Raw genomic sequence first — 21,519 nt, forward strand, 5'->3', positions numbered from 1 at the left:
CCTCACTAAAGATGAACAAAGCAGCCAGCTACAATGGGAAAGAAAACCTGGGTCCCAGCTCCATTGCTGTCACTAAATTTTCTGTGTGACCTTGGCAATTCATCTCCCCTCTCACAGTCTGTTTCACCAGCCATACAATGTGGAGCTTGGACAAGATTACTCAGACCTCTTCTCTCTCTAACTTATCATGCCCCTTTTCCGGGTCAGCCCAGATTTTTGGCCTTGGGGGATACAGAATTAGATCCAGAAGGCTGGGCTTCCCTGGTGGCTCAGTGGTTAGGAATCCGTCTGCCAGGGCAGGGGACACGGGTTTCGAGCGCTGGTCTGGGAAGATCCCACATGCCGTGGAGCCACCAAGCCCGTGCGCCACAACTACTCAGCCTGTGCTCTGGAGCCCGCGAGCCACAACTACTGAGCCTGCATGCTGCAACTGCTGAAGCCCGTGCTCCTAGAGCCCAGGTTCCACAACAAGAGAAGTCACTGCAATGAGAAGCCCGCACACCACGACGGAGGGTAGCCCCCCCTCGCCGTGACTAGAGAAAGCCCATGCGCAGCAACGAAGACCCAACGCAGTCAATAAATAAATAAATAAATAAAATAAAGAGAAGCTAACCTTAACAGAACCCTTACTAGGTGCCAGGTCCTGGGCTACCTGCTTTGTATACACATTGCAGTTTAATCCTCACACTAACATAGATATCATCCCCATTTTATAGATGAAAAATCAAAGAGGGCCTGACTTACCCAAGGCTACACAGGTAGTTACAGAACTGGGATTTGAACCGAGTTATCCGAATATGTAACAACTAGGCTGACCCCAGTGGTCTTCAAACTGTGTTCTTTGGAGCCCAGGGTTCCTCAGAGGTAGCTGAGGAGCTGGTGTGGGGGATGGCAGGTCTGGGAGGCCTGTGGGTCGGGCCGAGGCTGTTTCCTGGCAGTTGCCATCATCTCTCCTACGCACACTGGGCTTGGCAGACACTCCTTCTGGAGAGAGCATACGTTTGCCCGCTAGCCTGGAGCATTTTGGGTCACGAGGCGCCACACAGTCTCCCTGACAGATGTGCCCCACTCCCGGCTGCTCGGGGACCCCAGGAACTAATCCGCATAGCGTAAGACACACAGAGGGATTAGCGCTGGGAAATCAGGCACCACGCACCACATCTGCCAGCCCCTGGGGAGCCTGGGTGAAGCCTGCGCCTCAGAACCCAGGATGTCATTCCTGTTCCCTGGAACACGGGGCTCCCGGAGGCACTGGCCAACCATGGCTGGGTCTGAATTGCCCCGTCCTTCCTGAGCCTTCCAGAAGAGGGTGAGTTGGGACCAAGCACCCACGGGTCTGACAGGGTTGTTTCTGAGGCTTGAAGAAGGAGGAGGAACTGGAAGCAGAGGCAATGGCAGGGAGAGGGTGACCAATTGTCCCAGTTTCCCCTGGACTGAGGGGTTTGGGACTTTCAGTGCTGAAATCAGGACAGACTGGGCAGACCTGGACAGTTGGGGTTTTTTTGAATTTGTTTCCCCTTGCCTTTGAGGGGGAGCTTCATGAAATGGAGACATGATCCCTACCCTAGAAAACCTCAGTCTGATGGGGAAGCAACATGGGAAGATGCATTAGTGTCTGGGAAACAGCAAGGACTTCTGGGTGCAAATCCCCCATCCTTGTCTTCTTGCATTTCTCCAGCCCTCTCCTCTCTTTTCCAGCCTCCAGGACCTCTCTTTGCCTTCTCTCCACTGACTCAGTTTCTTGTTCACAGGGTCTCCTGGGCTATAGAGCTGACTCCTCAAGGGGCTGGAATCTTCTACACCATGGAGAGACTGAAGACCCAGGTGAGGCATAGCTCCACAAAGGCTTGCTTCAAGCATTGACCTAAATCATAAATCACCCCTCTATCACCTTCATTGTCATCACTAACGTTTCTAGAGTTTGTACCGCAGGCCAGGGACCATTTCAAGTGTTTGCTGTGTATTAACTCATCAAATTCTCAAAACAAACCAGAAACAGATCCTCTTCTTCTTCCTGCCTCAAGGGCCCTGACTGGAGTGCCCCAACTCATCCCCAACTGCCTGTTCTATGAAGCTTTCCTCCCCCTCCCGCCCCGAGGCTGAGCTCATGGGTACCTCAGAGCCCCCAGAGCCCTCTGACATGATCTGTTTACATCTCTCTCCCAGAGAAATTATTATGACCCCACTAGCTACCAGTCTGTGAGCAGCTAGTTTCAAAGGGCTTTGCATGCATTTTCTCATTTACCCTCATCTAAATTCTATGAGGTGTAGGAATGATGGCCATTCCCATTATACAGACAAGGAAACTGAGACTCAAAGAGGGGAAGTCATTGGTCCACAGCTAATAAGGGCAGAGCCAGAATCAAGTCTCAGGCCCCAGAGCCCTTGTGTCTGACCTCTTCACCATCCTGCCGGCTCCACGAGGGACAGATGTTAGCCAAAGGGCGTAGCACTGTGCCCAGCACACAGCCAGCTCCTGGAGATTGTATTCTGAATGAATGACTGGACAAAGAGTGCTGTCCCAGAGTGGCCAGTTGGGAGAAGAAAGGTGAAGGTTTCTGGGCTGGGGACCGCCAGGGGAAGGAGCTGGGTGAACCGCCTTATGGGTGGGGTTTGGGAGAGCCTGGATCTCCCTGAGCAATCCCTCCGCTAGCGTTTTCCAGCTGGGAAGAGAGAGGGGAGAGATGCCAAGTGACATCTGCAAGTGTCAATGTGAGCAGCTGGTGAGCACCTTCGACATTAAATACTGACCCCACCTTTGTGTCTATTGGAATAAATTCTGAGACTGGAGACAGACATGAGATGAGGCTGGGCCCCAGAGGAGGGCTGCGCATTGGGGATGGAGAGAACCCAGTCACATGTGGTGGGGGGGATGCATAGACAGGGCTAGAATCCCAGCTCCATCATCCACTGCCAATGACCTCATCGAGTCATCGAATATCTGTGAATTTCATTCTGTTCCTGAAAATGAGAGGATGGTGCTGTGTCATAGGTGCTTGTTAAGTGAGATCAGGCTGCCCTCGACCAGGGCACCCTCACAGGGCTTGCCCCAGTGGTCCTTTGCTCATGCTCAATGAGGGGCACCTTCCGACTCCCCTCCCACACAAACCCACGGCAATGCCAGAGAGCCTCCCCATTCACTCCTATGGCTGAGGCACAGACTTGTGTCTGGTGTCACTCCTCTGACACCCAGGTGGAGACAACCTAATGCTCTTGGGATCTTTAATGGCTTCATTTAAAAAAACCTGAAGTACAGTTTATATGCATTAAAATTCACTCTTTTAGGTGTACAACTCCATGTGTTTTGACAGATACATATGGCCCTGTAACCACCATCACAATCAGGATAGAGAACAGTTTCATCACCTTCCTAAATTCCCTTCTGCCCTGTTGTAGTCTATACCACCCTACTCCCAGGTGGCCATTGATTTGTTTTCTGTCCTTGCAGTTTTGCTTTGTCCAGAGTGTTATGAAAATGGAATTATATAGTCTGTAGCCTTTTTTTAAAAAAATGTTTTTAAAATGTATGTGTTTATCTATTTGGCTGCACTGGGTCTTAATTCCGGCACATGGGATCTTCGTTGCTGCGGGCCAGATCTTCGTAGCGGCGTGCCAGATATTCATTGCTGCATGCGGGATCTTTAGTTGAGGCATGTGGGATCTTTAGTAGTGGCATGTGGGATCTTCAGTTTCAGTATGAGAATTTCTAGTTGTGCAAGTGGGATCTAGTTCCCTAACCTGAGCCCCCTGCATTGGGAGCGCAGAGTCTTAGCCACTGGACCACCAGGGAAGTCCCTATAGTCTGTATCCTTTTGAGTCTGGCTTCTTTCACTTAGCATAATGTATTTAAGATTCATCCACATGATTGCGCATATCAATAGTTTGTTCCTTTACATTGCGGAGTAGTATTCCGTTCCATGGATGTACCATAGTTTGTCTATTCATTCACCAGTTGAGGGACTTTTCCAATCTTTAGAAATTATGAATAAAGAATGGCTTTAATGTGAACCCTAAATTCTAGAGCTGGAAGATACTTTTGAAGTCAAATGAGGTTTCCAGATGTAAAAGTAAACTCTTTGTAAATAACCCACCCCTCTCCAACAGTTAAAGAAGTGGAGGTTCAGAGAGGGGAAGGGACTTGTCCAGAGTTATAACTGACTCAGGAAGGTAGGGCTGAGATTTGAACCCAAGTCTTTCTACTTGCAGGACAACATAAAGTTCAAAACATACTTCCTGAGAACCTGCCAGAGCCAGGTGGAGTGCCGGGTGTTGCAGGCATCAAAGCCAAGGTCTTGGTGCTGGAGACACTCACCACCTTATCAGTAATCAAGAAAATGCAAACTAAAAGTAGCAATGAGAATCACAGGTGGTGAAAGTATAAATTGGAACAACTTTGGAGAGCAACTGGATAGTATCTGGTTAAGCTGAAGATGGCTATATCTTACCACCCAGATATTTCACTCCCAACTAAAATGTATAAAATGCTCACATCTTTAAGGCAGCCTGGCCCCAGAGTCCATGCTCTATTACACTATGAAGTATAGTCATACAGCAGCATACTCTATAGAAGTTAAAATGGATAATCCAGAACTACTTGTATCAAATTGGAAAAAAAGTAAGTTGAAGGAGGATAATACAGTAGGATATCATTTATATAAGTTTTAAAATCTGAAAAACAATACTATGTGCTGCTTATGGATCCATAAACACATAGTAAAGGAATAAAAACATGCCTGATAATGATAAACACCAAGATCAGAATGGGTGTCACATGTGGGGAGAGGGGGAGAAGATTGAGACCTGCAAAGGGGACAGAGGGCTTCAACTCTACCTAGAATGTTTTATTTTCATGCGTTCATTCATTTAACAAATATTTATTAGGGACTGCTATGTTCCAGGGACTGTTCTAGTCACTGGGAATACTACAGTGAACAAAACAAAAAAAGTCCCTGTTTTCTAATGGGATGGGATGAATAGACAACAGACTAAATAAGTAACATAGTATTTTTTATTTTTTAAAAAAATTATTTATTTGGCTGCACCAGGTCTTTAGTTGTGGCACGCAGGATTTTTTTTTTCTTTTTTTGGTTGCAGCACGCAGGATCTTTGGTTGCAGCATGTGGGCTTTTTAGTTGCAGCATGCGGGATCTAGCTCCCTGACCAGGGATCGAACCCAGGCCCCCTGCATTGGGAGCACGGAGTCTTAATCATTGAACCACCAGTGAAGTCCCTAGTACTTTTTAAATATGAGGAAAATATGGTAAAATGTTAAGATTTAATCAAAGTTGGATGGTGGGTGCTCAAGTGTTCATTATATTCTCCATATATTCTTCTCTATGCTTGAAATATTTCACAAACTTAACAGGCCGGCAGGACTTGGTGAATGGCTGGGGGTGGGGATTGAGGGGCAAGGAGGGGCCAGGGAAGACCCTGAAATTTCTAGCTTGTGTGACTTGGTGGAAGCAGGTGCCATAAAGTGATGTTGAAAATATTAGAGAAGGAGGAGGAGGAGGGAAGATAAGCAAGTTTTGCCCTGGATGTTGGGTTTCAGAGGTGTGGGGACTTCCAGGTAGAAATATTTGGTAGGCAGTTGAAAATGGTAGTCTCAAGTTCAGGGGAGAGAGCTGGGCAGAAGCTGTAGAATCAGTAATCATTAGCACATGGCTGGTATCCTTGTGCATGAGATCACCTGGGGAAATTACCTCTTTCAAGAAATTTGTCCATGTCATTTAAATTGTCAAATGGATTGGCATAACATTGTTCACGATACTTTCCTGTAGGATCTGTAGTGGTGGCCCTCTTCCACTTCTGATTAGGTAATTTGTCACCTAGGGATTGTGTGTGTACTGAGGAAAGAGGAGGAGGGGAGCCAGGTACACTATGTTTGTAGGACAGAGGTGAAGGAGGAGCCCTTGGAAAGGGAGATAGGGAAAGAATAGTGAATGCAAGATTTGGTTAATACCCACCTCCTCCGAAAAGTGTAATCCCCAATAGGGTAGGAAACATTTACTTCGCTGTTTATCAGTATATCTCTAATATCTGGCTCAGTGCCTAGCACATAGTAGGCATTCAATTATAGCTAATGCATTATATAGTGTTTACCATGTGCCCACCACTGTTCTAAGTGATTTATATATATATATATATATATATATTTTTTTTTTTTTTTTTTTTGTGGTACGCGGGCCTCTCACTGCTGTGGCCTCTCCCGTTGCGGAGCACAGGCTCCGGACGCGCAGGCTCAGCGGCCATAGCTCACGGACGCAGCTGCTCTGCGGCATGTGGGATCCTCCCGGACCGGGGCACGAACCCGTGTTCCCTGCAATGGCAGGCGGACTCTCAACCACTGCGCCACCAGGGAAGCCCTAAGTGATTTATAAATATTAACTCATTCAATCCTTGCAACTGAATACAAGCAGGTACTATTATAAAAAATCATTATTGTGATATAATTCACATACCATAACATTCACCAATTTTGTGTAGAATTCTGTGGCTTCTAGCATATTCACAATGTTGTATAACCAGCACCACAATCAATTTTAGAATATTTGCATTACCCCCCAAAAGAAAACTACCCGTTAGCAGTCACTCCCCATTCCCCTATACCTCCAGCCACTGGCAACCACTAATTTACTTTCTGTCTCTATGGATTTGCCTATTCTGGACATTTAATATAAATGGAGTCATATAACACGTGGCCTTTTGTGGCTGGATTTACCATGTTTTCAAGGTTCATCCATGTTGTACTACTTCATTCCTTCTTATGGCCAAATAATATTCCATTGGATATATCACATTTTGATTACCCATTCATCATTTGATAGACATTTGGTTTGTTTCCACATTTTTGCTATTATGATAATGTTGCTATGGACATTCAAGTACACATTTTTGTGTGAGCATATGTCATCTCATTCACCAGAGTCAGTAGAGATAGCCTAGTGGTTAAGGATGCCAGATTCTGGAGCCACCCTGTATGGGTTCAAGGTCCAGTTCTGCCACATAATACTGTGTGGTTTTGGGTAAATGGCTTAACATATGTGACACTCAGCTTCCTCACTTGTAAACTAGTGGTAAAAATAATACTGTCTCATGGGATATTGTGAGAGTTAAATGATTTAATATGCATAATGTACATTAAAGTCCTTAGAATATTACCCCTCACATAGGTGCTATGTTTTTTGTCTCAAAACAACTTTGCAAGGTTATTACCTTTCCTACTTTACAAATGAAGAAACTGGGAGTTGCCAAAGGTTTTTTGGGTCTTAGGGTGGTGTATCCTGGATTTGAATGTGGGTTTTGCTTTGCAAGGGTATCTTCTGTGACTGAACATTTCAGAGGCCTGAGTTTGAGACCCAGCTCTCCAGCAGCTGGCTGATTCTCACTCTTCGATGATTTGTACTACTCTCACCCACTCACTCAGCAAATCCTCACCACGCCCTGAGCACAGGTCAGCCACTGAGCACAGCAGAGAGATTGTGCTGAGTTGGGCTGGCCGGGAGAGCTAGGCCTTAAACACCAGCATGCTAGCTCCCCAAGGGCAGGAATTCTGATACTGGTACACTGCTGAGCCCCCAGGGCCTGGAACAGTGCCTCTCACCTAGTAGGTGCTCAATACAGAGTTGTTGAAAGGATGAATAAATGAAACAGAGCCCTCAATCCTGGGACAAGGGTCCTGAATTTTGAATTCCTTCCCAGCTCTCTCATTCTGCAGGCCCTCTAGGAGGGACAGAGAAGGATTAGGGGAGACCAGGGAAGAGTCCTTTCACATCACAGTTTAGGTTACAGCAGCAATGAAGATAGTTCAAAAGAGACGTAAGACACATTAAGACATAAAGGTGGAGAGTCAGGCAGATTGGATCTGAATCCCAGCTTTGCCACTGCTGTGCCCTGTGACCTTGAGCAAGTCCCCTAACCTCTGTGAGCCTCATTTTATCACCTCTAAAATGAAAGTTCCCAAACCAACTTCATGAACAGACTATGAAATGTGGTAAAATAGTACCTGTTAAGTGAATAGTGCAGGGCCAGGCTTAAAGCTGGCACTCAACTTACGATGTTTATTATTGTTTAGACAAGTCCTTTCCTTCCTGTAACTTCAGTTTGCCAACCTGGAAATGAGAAAGTTCAACAAATGACTGTGAAGGCTCTTCCAGAACTTTGGTTGAGCAGGCCAGAGACAGAGATCAAATGCTAACTCTGCAACTAGCTGTGTGACCCTGGGCAAGTCATTTAACTTCTCTGAGCCTCATCTGTAACGTCAGGGCACTGAGGGCGCCTACCTCACAGGGTGCCATGATACGCCTCTTAAAAGGCTTTTAGCACCGTGTCTGGGACACTAACTGGAGGTGGTACTGTGTTTCCAGGATTCTAAGTTGGCTGTGAGGGAATACATGATTCTTCCTGGGGGCCAGGTCGCCACACACACTTTCTCTTTAGATTCCTTGCCACCTCCCCACGCGGCCTCTTCCTCCTCCCTCTCTTGGACTTCAGGCCTTGGTCTCATCGTCTTATGCTCCCTGCTTCCTGCCCTCGCCCACCTCCCAAGCCACACTTGCTCAGCCCCCGCACCTGTCTGAGGAAAAGGCCCCATTTCTCTGAGCTCCGACCTTTCTTGAGCTTTCCAGGCAGGTCCCTTTTCACTGCAACGGTTTTTATACTCACTTGGCAGAGAAACATGGGGGGCGTGGCGATGAGACCAGCCACAGCTGGGAGACACCAACCACACATTGGGAGCCTTACGCAGGCCCGCTGCAAGAACACACCGTTGGTGGAGGCTTGGGAAAGCGGGTGTGTGGCGAGGCATGGGGTGAAGCGAGTCTCCTGGGAAGCCTTGTCCTGTGTTCTCAGGGCCCACACATTCCCACCACAACATGTACCGAGCAACCAGGATAAACCAGAGGCCGTGGAGGACAGAGAGTGAGGAAGTGGCCCCTCCCTTGGAGAACTCACACTCCGTGAGGTGGATCAGCTAACCGTTGTAGAACAACTGTGTTAGAGAGAAAGCTGGATGTGCACCACAACGGAGGCTTGTGCCTAGTGCCCTGTTGGGGACTTGGGTGAGGAGAGTTGGGGAAGGCTTCATGGAGGAGGTGGCATTTCAGCGGGTCTTAGATGTTTCACTAAGTACATAGGAGAGAGAGGGCACACCCAGCAGAGGGAACAGGCTATGCAAAGGCACAGAGGTGCAGAGGTACATATGGGGCAGAGCTGTTGAAGGGGCAATCCTGGGAAGTCCCTTGGTTTTACAGGTGTGAAACTTACCCCGAGCTGTGGGCTCTCCTGATGTCTGGGTGAACCTAAGGCATAGGAGGGGCCAGGGCAGGGGTCCCTCTCTCCTCCCTCTTGCTGACCCCCTTGGGGGTGTGCCTTGTCCTTCCCCTTGCAGGCTGGCCGGCAGCTCAGCCTGCTGAAAGGGAAACAGAAGTGGCTCTTCCCAGTTTCCTGCAGCTTCTTCTTTGTGCTCTCTGTGCTCATGACTGGCTGCTTCCTGTGGCAGTATTACCTCCCCAAGCTGAAGACCGGTGAGTGCAGGAACACCCTTGAGTTTCCCCCACCCCCGGAGGTCCCCGTGGGCTTTGAGCCGCCACTCCTGATCTGAGACAGGAGGGAGGACCATTCTGACTCCAGCTTTCACTGACTGTGCATCTTCGGGCCAGTCATGTGATCCCTCTGCGCCTCGATGCCCTTCTGTAGTAACTGAGGATCCAATACCACTGGGGGTCCCTTAAGCTATCGACTCCAGGGGTAAAACTCAGGGTCCCCCCAAAAGTGCAAACAGTGCTTCCCTTGCTCTTCCTTGGGCCCCCAAGGTGGGATTTCCAGGCCCTACCTCCCTTTAAAGGCACCGCCCCAGCTATATATAAGACCCCGGGAGGAACATGTCCATGTGTCCATGGACAGCAGCAGCCATTTCTTGGTCTCTCCACCCTGGGCTGGTCAAGGCTCAGCAAATGAACCACCACTGCTGGTAATGCCAGGCTCATGCCCTAGGGCCAGCCCTCCCAGCTGGCACAACCTCACCACAAGATACCAGCCATGGGCAGCCAGGGGCAAAGGGCAGAGCATGTCCAGGAGGAGACAGCACAGTCCTACGCTCACTGCCTGCTGCTTGGCCTTCAAGACACCAATCAGGCCACAGGCGGCTGTTGGTAGCCCTTCTCTCTTCGCATGACGAGCTTCCTCCCTCCATGTGGTCAGCAGACTTAGACAAGTTCCAGCTCTGTGGGGCAGGCTCAGCCACATCTCTACCGTCCCCCTTTCTCCAGTTCTGATTATATATTTGGGTGGAGAAGTGGACTCAGGACCCCACTTAGGCTTCAGGCTTAAGCCACCAGGAACAACTCATTTCATCCCCAGAACTGTGCATCCGGGCATTAGGGTTTGAGTCCCATCCTACTTTTGTCCAGGTGTGTGGCTTTCTTGGAAACGCAGGGGGAAGGTGTGGACCTTGGCAGGGCAGGATTCAGGCTGTGAGACCATCACAACGGCCTCCAGACCTCCCTGCATCCTCTAAGGACAGTGTGGGGTGGTAAGGGTATGAGAACCCCCCAAGAGTACAAGAACCACTCTTCTCTAAACCTTCCACTGCCTCCTGAGATCACCCAGAAGTGAGAGAAGACCCAGTGGGCAATGGCCCCTAGACTACTAACCTGATCTCTGTCCTCCACTCACCATGTGATGTTCCCTCCAGGTTCCTTGGGACCAGAGGTGACTTCTGCCCCCGTGAGGATGTGTCCCCAGCACCCTGAGCCTGTGCCCCTGGCCCACCCCCTCCCCGTGTTGAAGGAGGCCCTGAAAAAGGTCAGTGATGAGCCAGGAGAGAACTGGCTGTGTGGGCTAGGCCCGGTTGATGAAGGGGAGGGCATATCCTCTGAGCTGGTAGTGGCATTCATTCATTCATTCAACATATAATTCTTTTTTTTTTTAATTAATTTATTTATTTGGCTGCACTGGGTCTTAGTTGTGGCACACGGGATCTTCGCTGTAGCATGCATGTGGGATCTTTAGTTGCAGCATGTGGGATCTAGTTCCCTGACCAGTGATCGAACCCAGGCCCCCTGCATTGGGAGTGCAGAGTCTTAGCCACTGGACCACCAGGCATGCCCTCCAACATATAATTCTTGAGCACTTACTCTGCGCTACACACCAGGGATATGGCAGGAGAAGATACTGTCCTGCTCTAAAGAAGCTACTAGTCTTGGAACAGTCAAGATAGTAAATATTTATAACACAGGGGTAAGAGTGAGGATAGAGAAAGTTTAGGGTACATGGTGACACAAAGGAACTGGACTTGGGGTCAGGGAAGGCTTCTGGAGGAAGTGGTGTCTAAACTGAGAGGTGAACAAGGAGTAGATACCCAGAGGATATGTGTGTGTATAATGAGGGAGCTTGGGGGTGTGAAAGATGTGCTTTAGATAGAGGGAACAGCATGTGTAAAGGCCCAGAGACAGCAGGGTCAGTACGAGGCATATACAGAGAGGAAATTCAGTCTGGTGGGGCCATAAGTGGGGGTGGAGAAAGATGAGATGGGAGAGGATCACAGAGGCCATTGAAAGATGATTAAAGACCCCACAACACAACTTTTACCATTGCAGAATGGCTTAACACTAGAGGGGGCTGTCAGCCAGCTCTTGTCTGTGCCATTCTGCCATTCAGACCCTACCCACTTGGGTCACTCACCTTAGGAGACACACAGATCAGAAGTGTATGTGCAGCAGCCTGGTGGTGGTGGTGGGAGATGGTTTGAAACTTCATCCGAGGAACAGCTGAAGGGAAGGAGGGTGATGTGTCCACATAAGAGCAGGCGTGGGCCAGTGCAGAGAGACACAATCACTGCCTGCAAATACACAAAAAGCTTTTGTGAAGGAGAGAGAGCAAAAGCATGCTATTTGGCTCCCAGGGGTCAGAGTAATTAAAAAAAAGTAAAGCAACAATAATAACCATAGCAACCTTCTAGTGAGCACCTGGTACATGCCACGCACTGTGCTATCTTCTCTGTGTTACCACCTCGTGAATCCCTAGCTAAAGAGGAGGAAACTGAGGCTCAGAGAGGCAAAATTAGTGCAGGGGTGGAAATTACAGGTAGACTGAGCTCAATTCAGGGAATGTAAAATCTCTTGGCAAGGAGGTGCTGGAGTTAGCATAGGGTTTTAATCCTGATTCCACTAGCCATTAACCACCGGGGCAAGTCACTTCATATCTCAAATTTTCTCACCTGTAAAAGGGGGAGAAATCAGCAATGACTTATGAGGATTAAGTGAGACAATGTATGAAAATCATTTTATACTGTGTCTGGCATGTTGTAAATGTCCGGTAAATGTTAGCTGTTAATCACCATCATTATATACTACATAACTGAAAATAATGAGGTATTTTCAATAAATGTTCAAAGACAGTGTTAGGGGCCCTCTATAAATACTGAATTCTCCAACACTAGGGGGTCAGACTCAGCCTGTTGGAGGTTTTTTAGGGCATCAGACACAGGTTTGATTAGATCAGGGGTTTTAACCCCTCCCTCCTCTTACGTATTTCCAAGGAAATGTTTCTTTGAACAAAGGTCTTATGAGGAAAACTTACATACAAAACAGTTTCCAGGGGATCTGCTCTGATTGCAGCTGGGTGGGGTCCCTACCCCATGGGACACGGTCTGAGAACCCGAGGTCTGGAGGCTCACTGGGCTCCCTTCCAGCCACTAGGGGGAGAGAATGGAGGGGAGTCAGGCAGGGGGTGCTGTGTACAAGGTGTGGTATGTGAATGGCACGGTGTACAGAACTACATGGGGCCTGTGGGTGGGGAGAGGGGTCTGTCTCTGCACCTGTACTCTGAGGCACCCGCTCTTCTCTTCCAAGGTGGACAGGATCCTGCGGCAGGCACTGTCTGCCCCAGGCCTGGCTGCTATGTCTGCAGTTGTCATCCACAACGACACTGTGCTCTGGACCGGGAACTTCGGGAGGAAGAATGGTTCAGACCCGGCTTCTGGGCCCCCCAATGAGTACACCATGTACCGGTCAGCTGGGGGACCACCAGGGTCTTGTGGAGGGGGCGAAGGGTGGTAGGACAAGGGGGACTTAGGAGGTAGGGGGACTCAAGAGAATCATGACTGGGGGTCTTAGCTGCCAGGGCCCTTTATTAAGTCTTGGCAATTTTATAGATGAGGAGACTGAGGTCCAGAGAGGACCAGTGAGTGCCTAACATCACACCACAGTGGTAACAAGTCAGGAAGGAATCCCTTCTGGAGAGCCCTTATCCTAATGCCTCCCAAACTAGAAAAGGCTCCCTTATGTCCCACCCCACACCCCTTCCACGTGACACTAAAGAACCGCAACCAGTTCCTGGGCCCTCGACCTGGGTCTCTGCCATTTGGCAGCAGTGGCCCAGATGGAAGCAACTTGGGACAATCTGCTGCACACCCAGAGTCTCCCCTCCTGGGTGCTGCCTGTAGGATCCTCAAAGCTCACAGTGCCAAGTGAACACATTTGCTCCCTGAGATGCTGTGAGGATTGCAGGGCTTCCATTCACACTGCACCTGCTATGTGCCAGGCACAGGGCAACGACTATATTTGTTATCACTTATTGAGCACTTACTACCTTCCAGGTGTGTTGCCAAGCACTTTGCAAGCACAATCTTGTTCGATCCTTTCTACAACCCATAAAACAGACAATGAAACTGAATCTCAGAAAGGTCTAGCACTTGCCCAAGGCAACTCAGCTGGTGAGAGGCAGAGATAGGATCCCAACCCAGGTCTGTCCCAGAGAGGGAAGTGCCTGGTGAAGGGCCTGGCATGGGGGAGGTGCTCGAGAGTGTCCATCTGGCCCAGCCCCACTTCCCCTGGTAAGTTCTCAAGCATCCCAAAGGCATTCTACAGAGGCTGGTGGATTTCTGTCTGAGATGCTGAATAAGGGTGGACTCAATGCTTTCCTAATTATACTAGAAAGTTGGAGGCTGGGGGTGCAGGGTGGAGGTGGGTTGTGAAGCCAACAGGTTGCCCTCTGCACCCTTGTGCCCCCCACATTGTCCAGGATCTCCAGCATCTCCAAGATCTTTCCCGTGCTGATGCTGTATCGCCTGTGGGAGGAGGGCACCGTGGCCTCTCTAGATGACCCTCTGGAGCGGTACGCCAGCACCTTCACCATTAACAACCCACTGGGCATGGCATCAGCGCCCGAACAAAAGAGCCTGATGGATGGTCTGGAGGAGGTGGGCCCAGCCCCAAGGCCTTCACCCGTCACCCTCCGAAGGATGGCCAGCCAGCTCTCAGGTGAGTGGCTCTGAACTTAATGTAGCTCAGACCAAACCATTTCAGGTAGGGGAACAAAGGAGCAGGTTCTCACCCAGCCAGGCTGGGTCCACTCTCTACTCTGCTTCCTGAACTGGCCATAGCTCCCTCTCATCCTTCCTGGGTGGTGGGTCAGGGGTAGAAAGATTGGGTGAGTTAAAAGCTGAGGTGGGGCTTCCCTGGTGGTGCAGTGGTTGAGAGTCCGCCTGCCGATTCAGGGGACACGGGTTTGTGCCCCGGTCCGGGAAGATCCCACATGCCACGGAGCGGCTGGGCCTGTGAGCTGTGGCCGCTGAGCCTGCGTGTTCGTTCGGAGCCTGTGCTCCGCAACAGGAGAGGCCACAACAGTGAGAGGCCCGCGTACCGCAAAAAAAAAAAAATAAAAAAAAATGCTGAGGTAAAACCTGGGAATTTAGGTCAAGTGGACAAACTGTTGGAAGGTCAAAAGCAAGCTGACAGGTCAAGATCTGCTTATTAGATCAAGAACAAGTCAACAAGTGAATATTTGTTGACAATTCTACAAATTATATATTTTATATATAATTTGAATATAATATATATTCTACAATTATACGTTAATTTCCCTTACTATATAAACCATCACAAAGGCCAAGAACCCAACAGAAAAATGGGTAAAGGATAGGAATGGAACAGAGTTCACAGAAGAGGAATATAAATGGCTCTTAAGAATATTACAAAAGATGCTCAACCTCATTCATAACAAAATAAATGCAAATTAAATCTCCTGAGAGACATTTTCCTCTTATCAGATTGGTAAAGGCCATAATGGTGGGTGTACTGAGTTGGTGGAGTTATGGTGAAATAGGCCCTCTTATACATCAGTGGTGGAAATTTAAATTGGTGCAACTTGGGACTTCCCTGGCGGTCCAGTGGCTAAGACGCTGCGCTTCCACTGCAGGGGGCACAGGTTTGATCCCTGGTAGGGGAACTAGGATCCCACGTGCTGTGCTGCACGGCCAAAATGAAGAAAAAAAAATTGGTGCAACCTGTGTGGAGGGCAATTGGTAATACCTGTCACAAAAATGTATATATCCTTTGACTCAGGAATTACACTTTTAGGAAATTCTCTTACAGATGTATTCACACATGTGCGGTATGAGGTATGTACACAGTTATTCACTACAGCACTGTTTGTGATAGTGGAAAAAAAAGATTGAAACAACCTAAATATAAATAGGGGAGTAACTAAATAAACTATGACACAGTTATACAATCAGATACGACTGTAGCCCTAAAGAAATGGGTAATAACGTTCCTTGTGTACTGAGAGGCACATACAATCTTAAGTGGGTAGAAAAGCTCATAAGAGCACATATTGTAGCTACCATATGAATAAATAGTACATACACATATAATGTATATATGCATATGAATGTATATGTATAATCCATTTGTAATGTATCTGTTATATAACATATGTATTTATATACACATATATTACGTGTGTGTGTATATATATTAAAATGAGTATCACATATTTTTGGAAGGGAAAGGGATTGAATCACTGGGCTGCCTCCAGGGAGGGGAACTTGGTGGCCGCGGAGAAGAGTGGGAGGAAAATTTTTCATTGTATACCCTTTGGTGTCTTTGGACTTTTGAATCATGTAAATGAATTACTTATTAAAAACAAATTATATAATAATAATGATGATAATAAAAGATGTGCTAACAAGCCAAGATGAAATCTACATGGTGGAAGGGCAAGGGCAGGCTGGGATACTGGAAGACAAAGCCAGTGAACAGGAATTGGGCAGGAACGGGTGGGAGGGGGGCTGTGCTGCATGGTGACTGACCCAGCCAAGGAGGAGAAGGCAGGCACCAGCTGCACCACCCCAAAATGCCTTCTATTGTTCATATTTGCAGTCACCAACCCATCAACGCTAGATGGTAGGAATCCACCATAAGTGCCTACTATTTCATCATTTTACAAAGTGCGTCCAGGCCTGAGGTCTCAGTCTGTGGACATGGCTGGTTAGCACTCCCATTAGCAGATGGTGAACCTGAGGCTTTGCCAGATAAGGGAACCTCCTGAAGTCATCCAGGCAGGACAGGATCAGAGCCTTGGGGGAGGGCGGCCTAGTGGCTAAGGGCATGAGCACTGAAATTAATTCCAGCTGTGTGATCTTGGGTAAGTCACGTAACCTCTCTGAGCCTTGTTTTACTCCTCTGTAAAAGGACTGGTTCATGCTATTTTGCTGTATTAAATGTGCTAATGAATGTCAAGCACTTAGCAGAGTACCTGGCACACAGCAGGTACTTGTCAACGTAGCTCTGGTTATTACAGCCAAGGGTAGACCTAGGTTTATGGAGGCCTGATGTAGATATAATTTGGGGGTCCTCTTTAAAAATACAATATTATAAGTTCAAACTTGGATACAAGCCTTGGAAGGGGTCATACAGGTGAGAGGCTCTGAGGCTTTTGCTCCATGAGCCTCCTATTAAATACACTCCTGTTTATAACCTGACCCCAGGGCTCCCTCTAGGGGTACACTGTGGATTCCTCTTCATCTGTACCCAAGGGACCCAGCACAGGGGTCTTGTGGTTGTGGTCAGTTTAAAAACACACTACACGGGCTTCCCTGGTGGCGCAGTGGTTAAGAATCCGCTTGCCAGTGCAGGGGACACAGATTCGAGCCCTGGTCCGGGAAGATCCCACATGCTGCGGAGCAACTAAGCCCACGAGTCACAACTACTGAGCCCACATGCCACAACTACTGAGCCTGTGTGCCGAGGGCCCATGCTCTGCAACAAGAGGAAGCCACCACCATGAGAAGTCCACGACCGCAACGAAGAGTAGCCCCTGCTCGCCGCAACTAGAGAAAGCCTGCATGCAGCAACGAAGACCCAATGCAGCCAAAAATAAATAAAAATAAATTAAGAAAAATGCAATCCCCCCCAAACAAACAAAAAAGCCCACCCTACGTGTCCCAAAGCCCACCAATTGAGCATACAGTTGCCTGAATGACTCTGTTATACGTTCCCAGTATTTTTTTAAAAATAAATTTATTTATTTATTTTTGGCTGTGTTGGGTCTTCGTTTCTGTGCGAGGGCTTTCTCTAGTTGCGGAGAGCGGGGGCCACTCTTCATCGTGGTGCGCGGGCCTCTCACTGTCGCGGCCTCTCTTGTTGCGGAGCACAGGCTCCAGACACGCAGGCTCAGTAGTTGTGGCTCACGGGCTTGGTTGCTCTGCGGCATGTGGGGTCTTCCTGGACCAGGGCTCGAACCCGTGTCCCCTGCATTGGCAGGCAGACTCTCAACCACTGCACCACCAGGGAATCCCCCCAGTATCTTTTATGATTGACCTTCACCCTAATCTAGAGCTTTCTCCCATTCTTGGAGCTTTTCATCCATTCTTAGTTAAGCTTTGTAACACCTCACAGGGAAACCACTGCAGGTGCTTCAGCCCACTTCAAGGTGAGCAAGTAGAGGCTCAGAGAGGTAAAGCATATGGTTTGGGCCACACAGCAAGAAGTGTTAGAGTCAGAATTTAAACCCAGGACTTGGGACTCCATCCCCCAGCTGCTCAAGCCAAGAGCCTGGAGTTAGTTATCCCTGATTTCTCTCACTCCCACACCCTCCACATCCCCTCCAGTAGCAAATTCTGTTGGCTCCATTATCAAAATATGTCCAGAATCCAACCACTCCTCACTCATCCAATCCACCAGCATTTAGACATGGATTTTTGCAAGTCTCCTTACAGGCTTCCCGGTGTCTGCCATTGCCCTCCAAAGTCTGTTTTCACATAGCAGCCAGAGCAACCCTGATATATGTCAGATCACATCGCTCCTCTGCTCAAAGCCCTACAGTGGTCCCATCCAAATCAGAGAAAAGGCCAAGTCCTTGCAGTAGCCTATAGCACCCTGCAGGATCTGGTGCCTGCACGCCAGTATCTCTCACCTGCAAAGTCTCCCCTTTTCTCAGTCCTTGCCAGCCACACTGGCTCTTTCCTGCTGATCCTCAAACATGCCAACAGATTCCTGCCTCAGGGCCTTTGCACCTGCTCTTTCCTCTGCTTGAGACATTCTTTCCTCACAGAGCTATGTGGCTCTCTCCCTCACCTCCTCGAGTTCTCACCTGCTCAAGGGTCACCTACCCTGTGAGGCCTTCCTCTGACCACTCTGTATAAAATAACAAACCCTCCTTTCATACATGGAATTATTTCCCTCCACAGCATGCATATTTATTTGCTTCTTGTCTGTCTCCTCTGCTAGAATGCAGACTCCACACGGGCAGGGACTTTGTTTTGTTCGCTACTGAATCCCAGTACGCAGAACAGTCTTTGGCACGAAAGAGATGCTTGAACGCTATTGTTGAGGGAATGGGTGGGAAGAATTCTAATCCTGTGACCCTGTCAATACTAGTCACATCCAATGAACAGGACATTCCAAGTGGCCGGAGCAGCCAGTTCCACGAAACCTATTGGGGCAGTGACCTCAAGAATTTTATGGAATCAAATATCTATGGTTGATGATAACAATTATTTTTTGAGCAATTACTATGACCAGGAACCATGCTAAGCATTGGATTTCACCAAATCCTCACACCAGCCATATGACATAGCAATTATTTCCCTCATGTTACAGATGAGGGGACTCTGGCTCAGAGAGGTTAAATGGCTTGCCCAATGAAACACAGGCAGGATTAGAGTCTATGCCAGAGCTTTTTTTTTTTAAAGGTGATTTTGTTGTTATCTCTCAACTCATGGAAGGTAGGGGAGGGGGTACAGCCAGGGGCCCATCATCCCACCATCAGCTGACCCAGCAGGTCTGACCACTGCTCCTCCCTAGGGCTGCCCCGAAGGCTCCGTTCCACTTCGCTGCTGTGGAGGGGCAGCACCCAGGAGGCCCTGAACCTGCTCAAGGATGATGTGCTGGTGGCAGACCCAGGAACCAGGTAAGGAGTGAGCCCTGATGCCCTACCAATGTTAGGAACCTCACAAGGTGACATACCCCTCCTGCGAGAGAACCTATGTCACCTCATCCTAGGTGGTCAGAGCCAGGAAAGACCTCGCAGATCACTGATGACAACCCCTGTTCCACAGCTGGGGGGACTGAGGACCATAGAGGGATGGCAGAGCAAGGCAGCAGGGAGCTGGGCCCAGATCCAGTCCTGTTTGAATCTCATGTTTTTCCCATTAATCAACTCAACATTTATTGAGCACTTACTCTGTGCTTGGAATATGTTAAACTGAGATATAGCAGCAAACGAATCCAACCAGGTCCCTCCTCGTGGAGTTTGCATTCTTCTGAGTGAACAGTGAACGTTCTTATCAGTGAACAGATAAACAAGATAAATACAGACTTTGCCAAGTGCTGGAAATAAATGGGATGCTGATGAGATAGGGAGTGGATAGCTGGTGTAGCCAGCCACTGAACAGAGAAGCCATCAGAAACTCTGATGGCTTTGCAGACAGTCTGAGCAGGTGGGAAGGGTTTATTTAGGGCCTGGAGATGTCCATCCGAGGCTGCATCCTAGCTTCCACCCCTCCTCTTCCAGATGCCATTACAGCACGCTGGCCTTCTCGCTTCTGGCCCATGTCCTGGCAGCCCACACCGCCCAGGGTGACTACCAGCACTGGATCTTGGAGAACGTGCTGGAACCGCTGGGGATGGAAGACACAGGCTTCGATCTGACACCTCCTGTGCGTGCCCGCTTGGCAGCTGGCTTTTATGGCAGCGGGCGGCCGGCGCCGCTGTGCGATCTCGGCTGGTACCGCCCGTCAGGCCAGATGTACTCCACCACCGCTGACCTGGCCAAGCTGGCCATGGTGCTCCTGGGCAGCAGGCCCCAGCGGCTTCTGCGGCCAGACGCGGCTAAGACACTACTGGCGCCGCTGCTGGCCTGCCCGGGCGCCTACTTCGCCAACGAGACTGGCACACCGTGGGAGTTCCATGCGCAGCGGGGCTACCGCGTGGTGCGCAAGGACGGTGACCTGGACGGCTACGCCGCCACCTTCTCCCTGGTGCCGCCGCTTCGCCTGAGCCTCGTGCTGCTCCTGGCCGGGCCGAGGCCGCCAGGGCCTGACCTGGTGGCTCAGGTCTACGATGTGCTTCTGCCGGCTATGGAGAGCGCCCTTCGTGAGGCCGCGCTCAGCCCGGCTCCGCCGCCCAGCGCACGACCCTTCGCTGGCTACTTCACTTTTGCCAATTTGACTTTCTATGAAGTGCACGCCGGGCCGGCGGGCGAGCTGCGCCTGCGCCAGTTCGGGCCCCGCGTGGAGGCGCTGGTGCCCCCGGCGTTCCGCACGTTGGCGCTGCGCCACCTGCGCGGCCGCGTCTTCCAGCTGTATGTGGCCCGCGAGTTTCCGTGCGCACTGCCACTGGGTGACTCCTGGCTGTCCCTCGAGGCCCAGCACGGGCAGCTCGTCAACTTCTATCCCTTGGACCACCACGGGCTTTCCCCCGGCTTCGACGTGCCAGGCCTCAACACGTACCGGGTGATGCGGCTGTCTCACAAGCCAGTATTCAAGACCCAGTGACCCCTGTTCAGAGCCTCCCCTTCTCTCGCCTGGCAGCTTTCCATCTTAGTTCTGCAAGGTAAGGCTGCAGGGATGTCTATTAAAGAACTAAGGAGTTGGCAAAGTGGGACAGGGCCGTGCTACTCAAAGTGTGGTCTGTGAACCACAGCCGGTGGTGAACTGTTTGTTATCCATGGGAGAGGAAGAGTTTACAGAAATTTAGTGAGCATTTAGAAACTTTAATAGCGAATTGACAGAGTACTTTTATGTCTGTTGAATCTAAGAATATGGTCTAGCATTGTGTCTTTTAAAAATCAACCTTATATGTATGGAAACACAAAAGACCCCAAATAGCCAAAGCAATCTTGAGAAAGAAAAATGGACCTGAGGCATCAGGCTCCCTGACTTCAGACTATACTACAAAGCTACAGTAATTAAGACAGTATGGTACTGGCACAAAAACAGAAATATAGATCAATGGAACAGGATAGAAAGCCCAGAGATAAACCCATGCACATATGGTCACCTTATTTTTGATAAAGGAGGCAAGAATATACAATGGAGAAAAGACAGCCTCTTCAATGAGTGGTGCTGGGAAAACTGGACAGCTACATGTAAAAGAATGAAATTAGAACAATCCCTTACACCATACACAAAAATAAACTCAAAATGGATTAAAGACCTAAATGTAAGGCCAGACACTATAAAACACTTAGAGGAAAACCTAGGCAGAACACTCTATGACATAAATCACAGCAAGA

At 49.1% G+C, this 21,519-nt stretch overlaps 1 protein-coding gene across 1 annotated transcript; it reads left to right on the forward strand.

Annotated features, from left to right (window-relative positions):
* Window positions 1-1,704: 1,704 nt before the first annotated feature.
* LACTBL1 (lactamase beta like 1) lies at window positions 1,705-20,779 on the forward strand. The gene is made up of 7 exons (XM_029227272.1): window positions 1,705-1,824; window positions 9,389-9,524; window positions 10,694-10,803; window positions 12,852-13,009; window positions 14,023-14,261; window positions 19,089-19,194; window positions 19,798-20,779. The coding sequence occupies exons 1-7, from the start codon at window positions 1,804-1,806 to the stop codon at window positions 20,777-20,779; spliced, it is 1,752 nt and encodes a 583-aa protein (XP_029083105.1). The 5' UTR covers window positions 1,705-1,803.
* Window positions 20,780-21,519: the final 740 nt, after the last annotated feature.

This window comes from Monodon monoceros, unplaced genomic scaffold (assembly GCF_005190385.1).
Source record: "Monodon monoceros isolate NGI ecotype Baffin Bay Population unplaced genomic scaffold, NGI_Narwhal_1 Super_Scaffold_18, whole genome shotgun sequence".
Lineage (NCBI taxonomy): Eukaryota > Metazoa > Chordata > Mammalia > Artiodactyla > Monodontidae > Monodon > Monodon monoceros.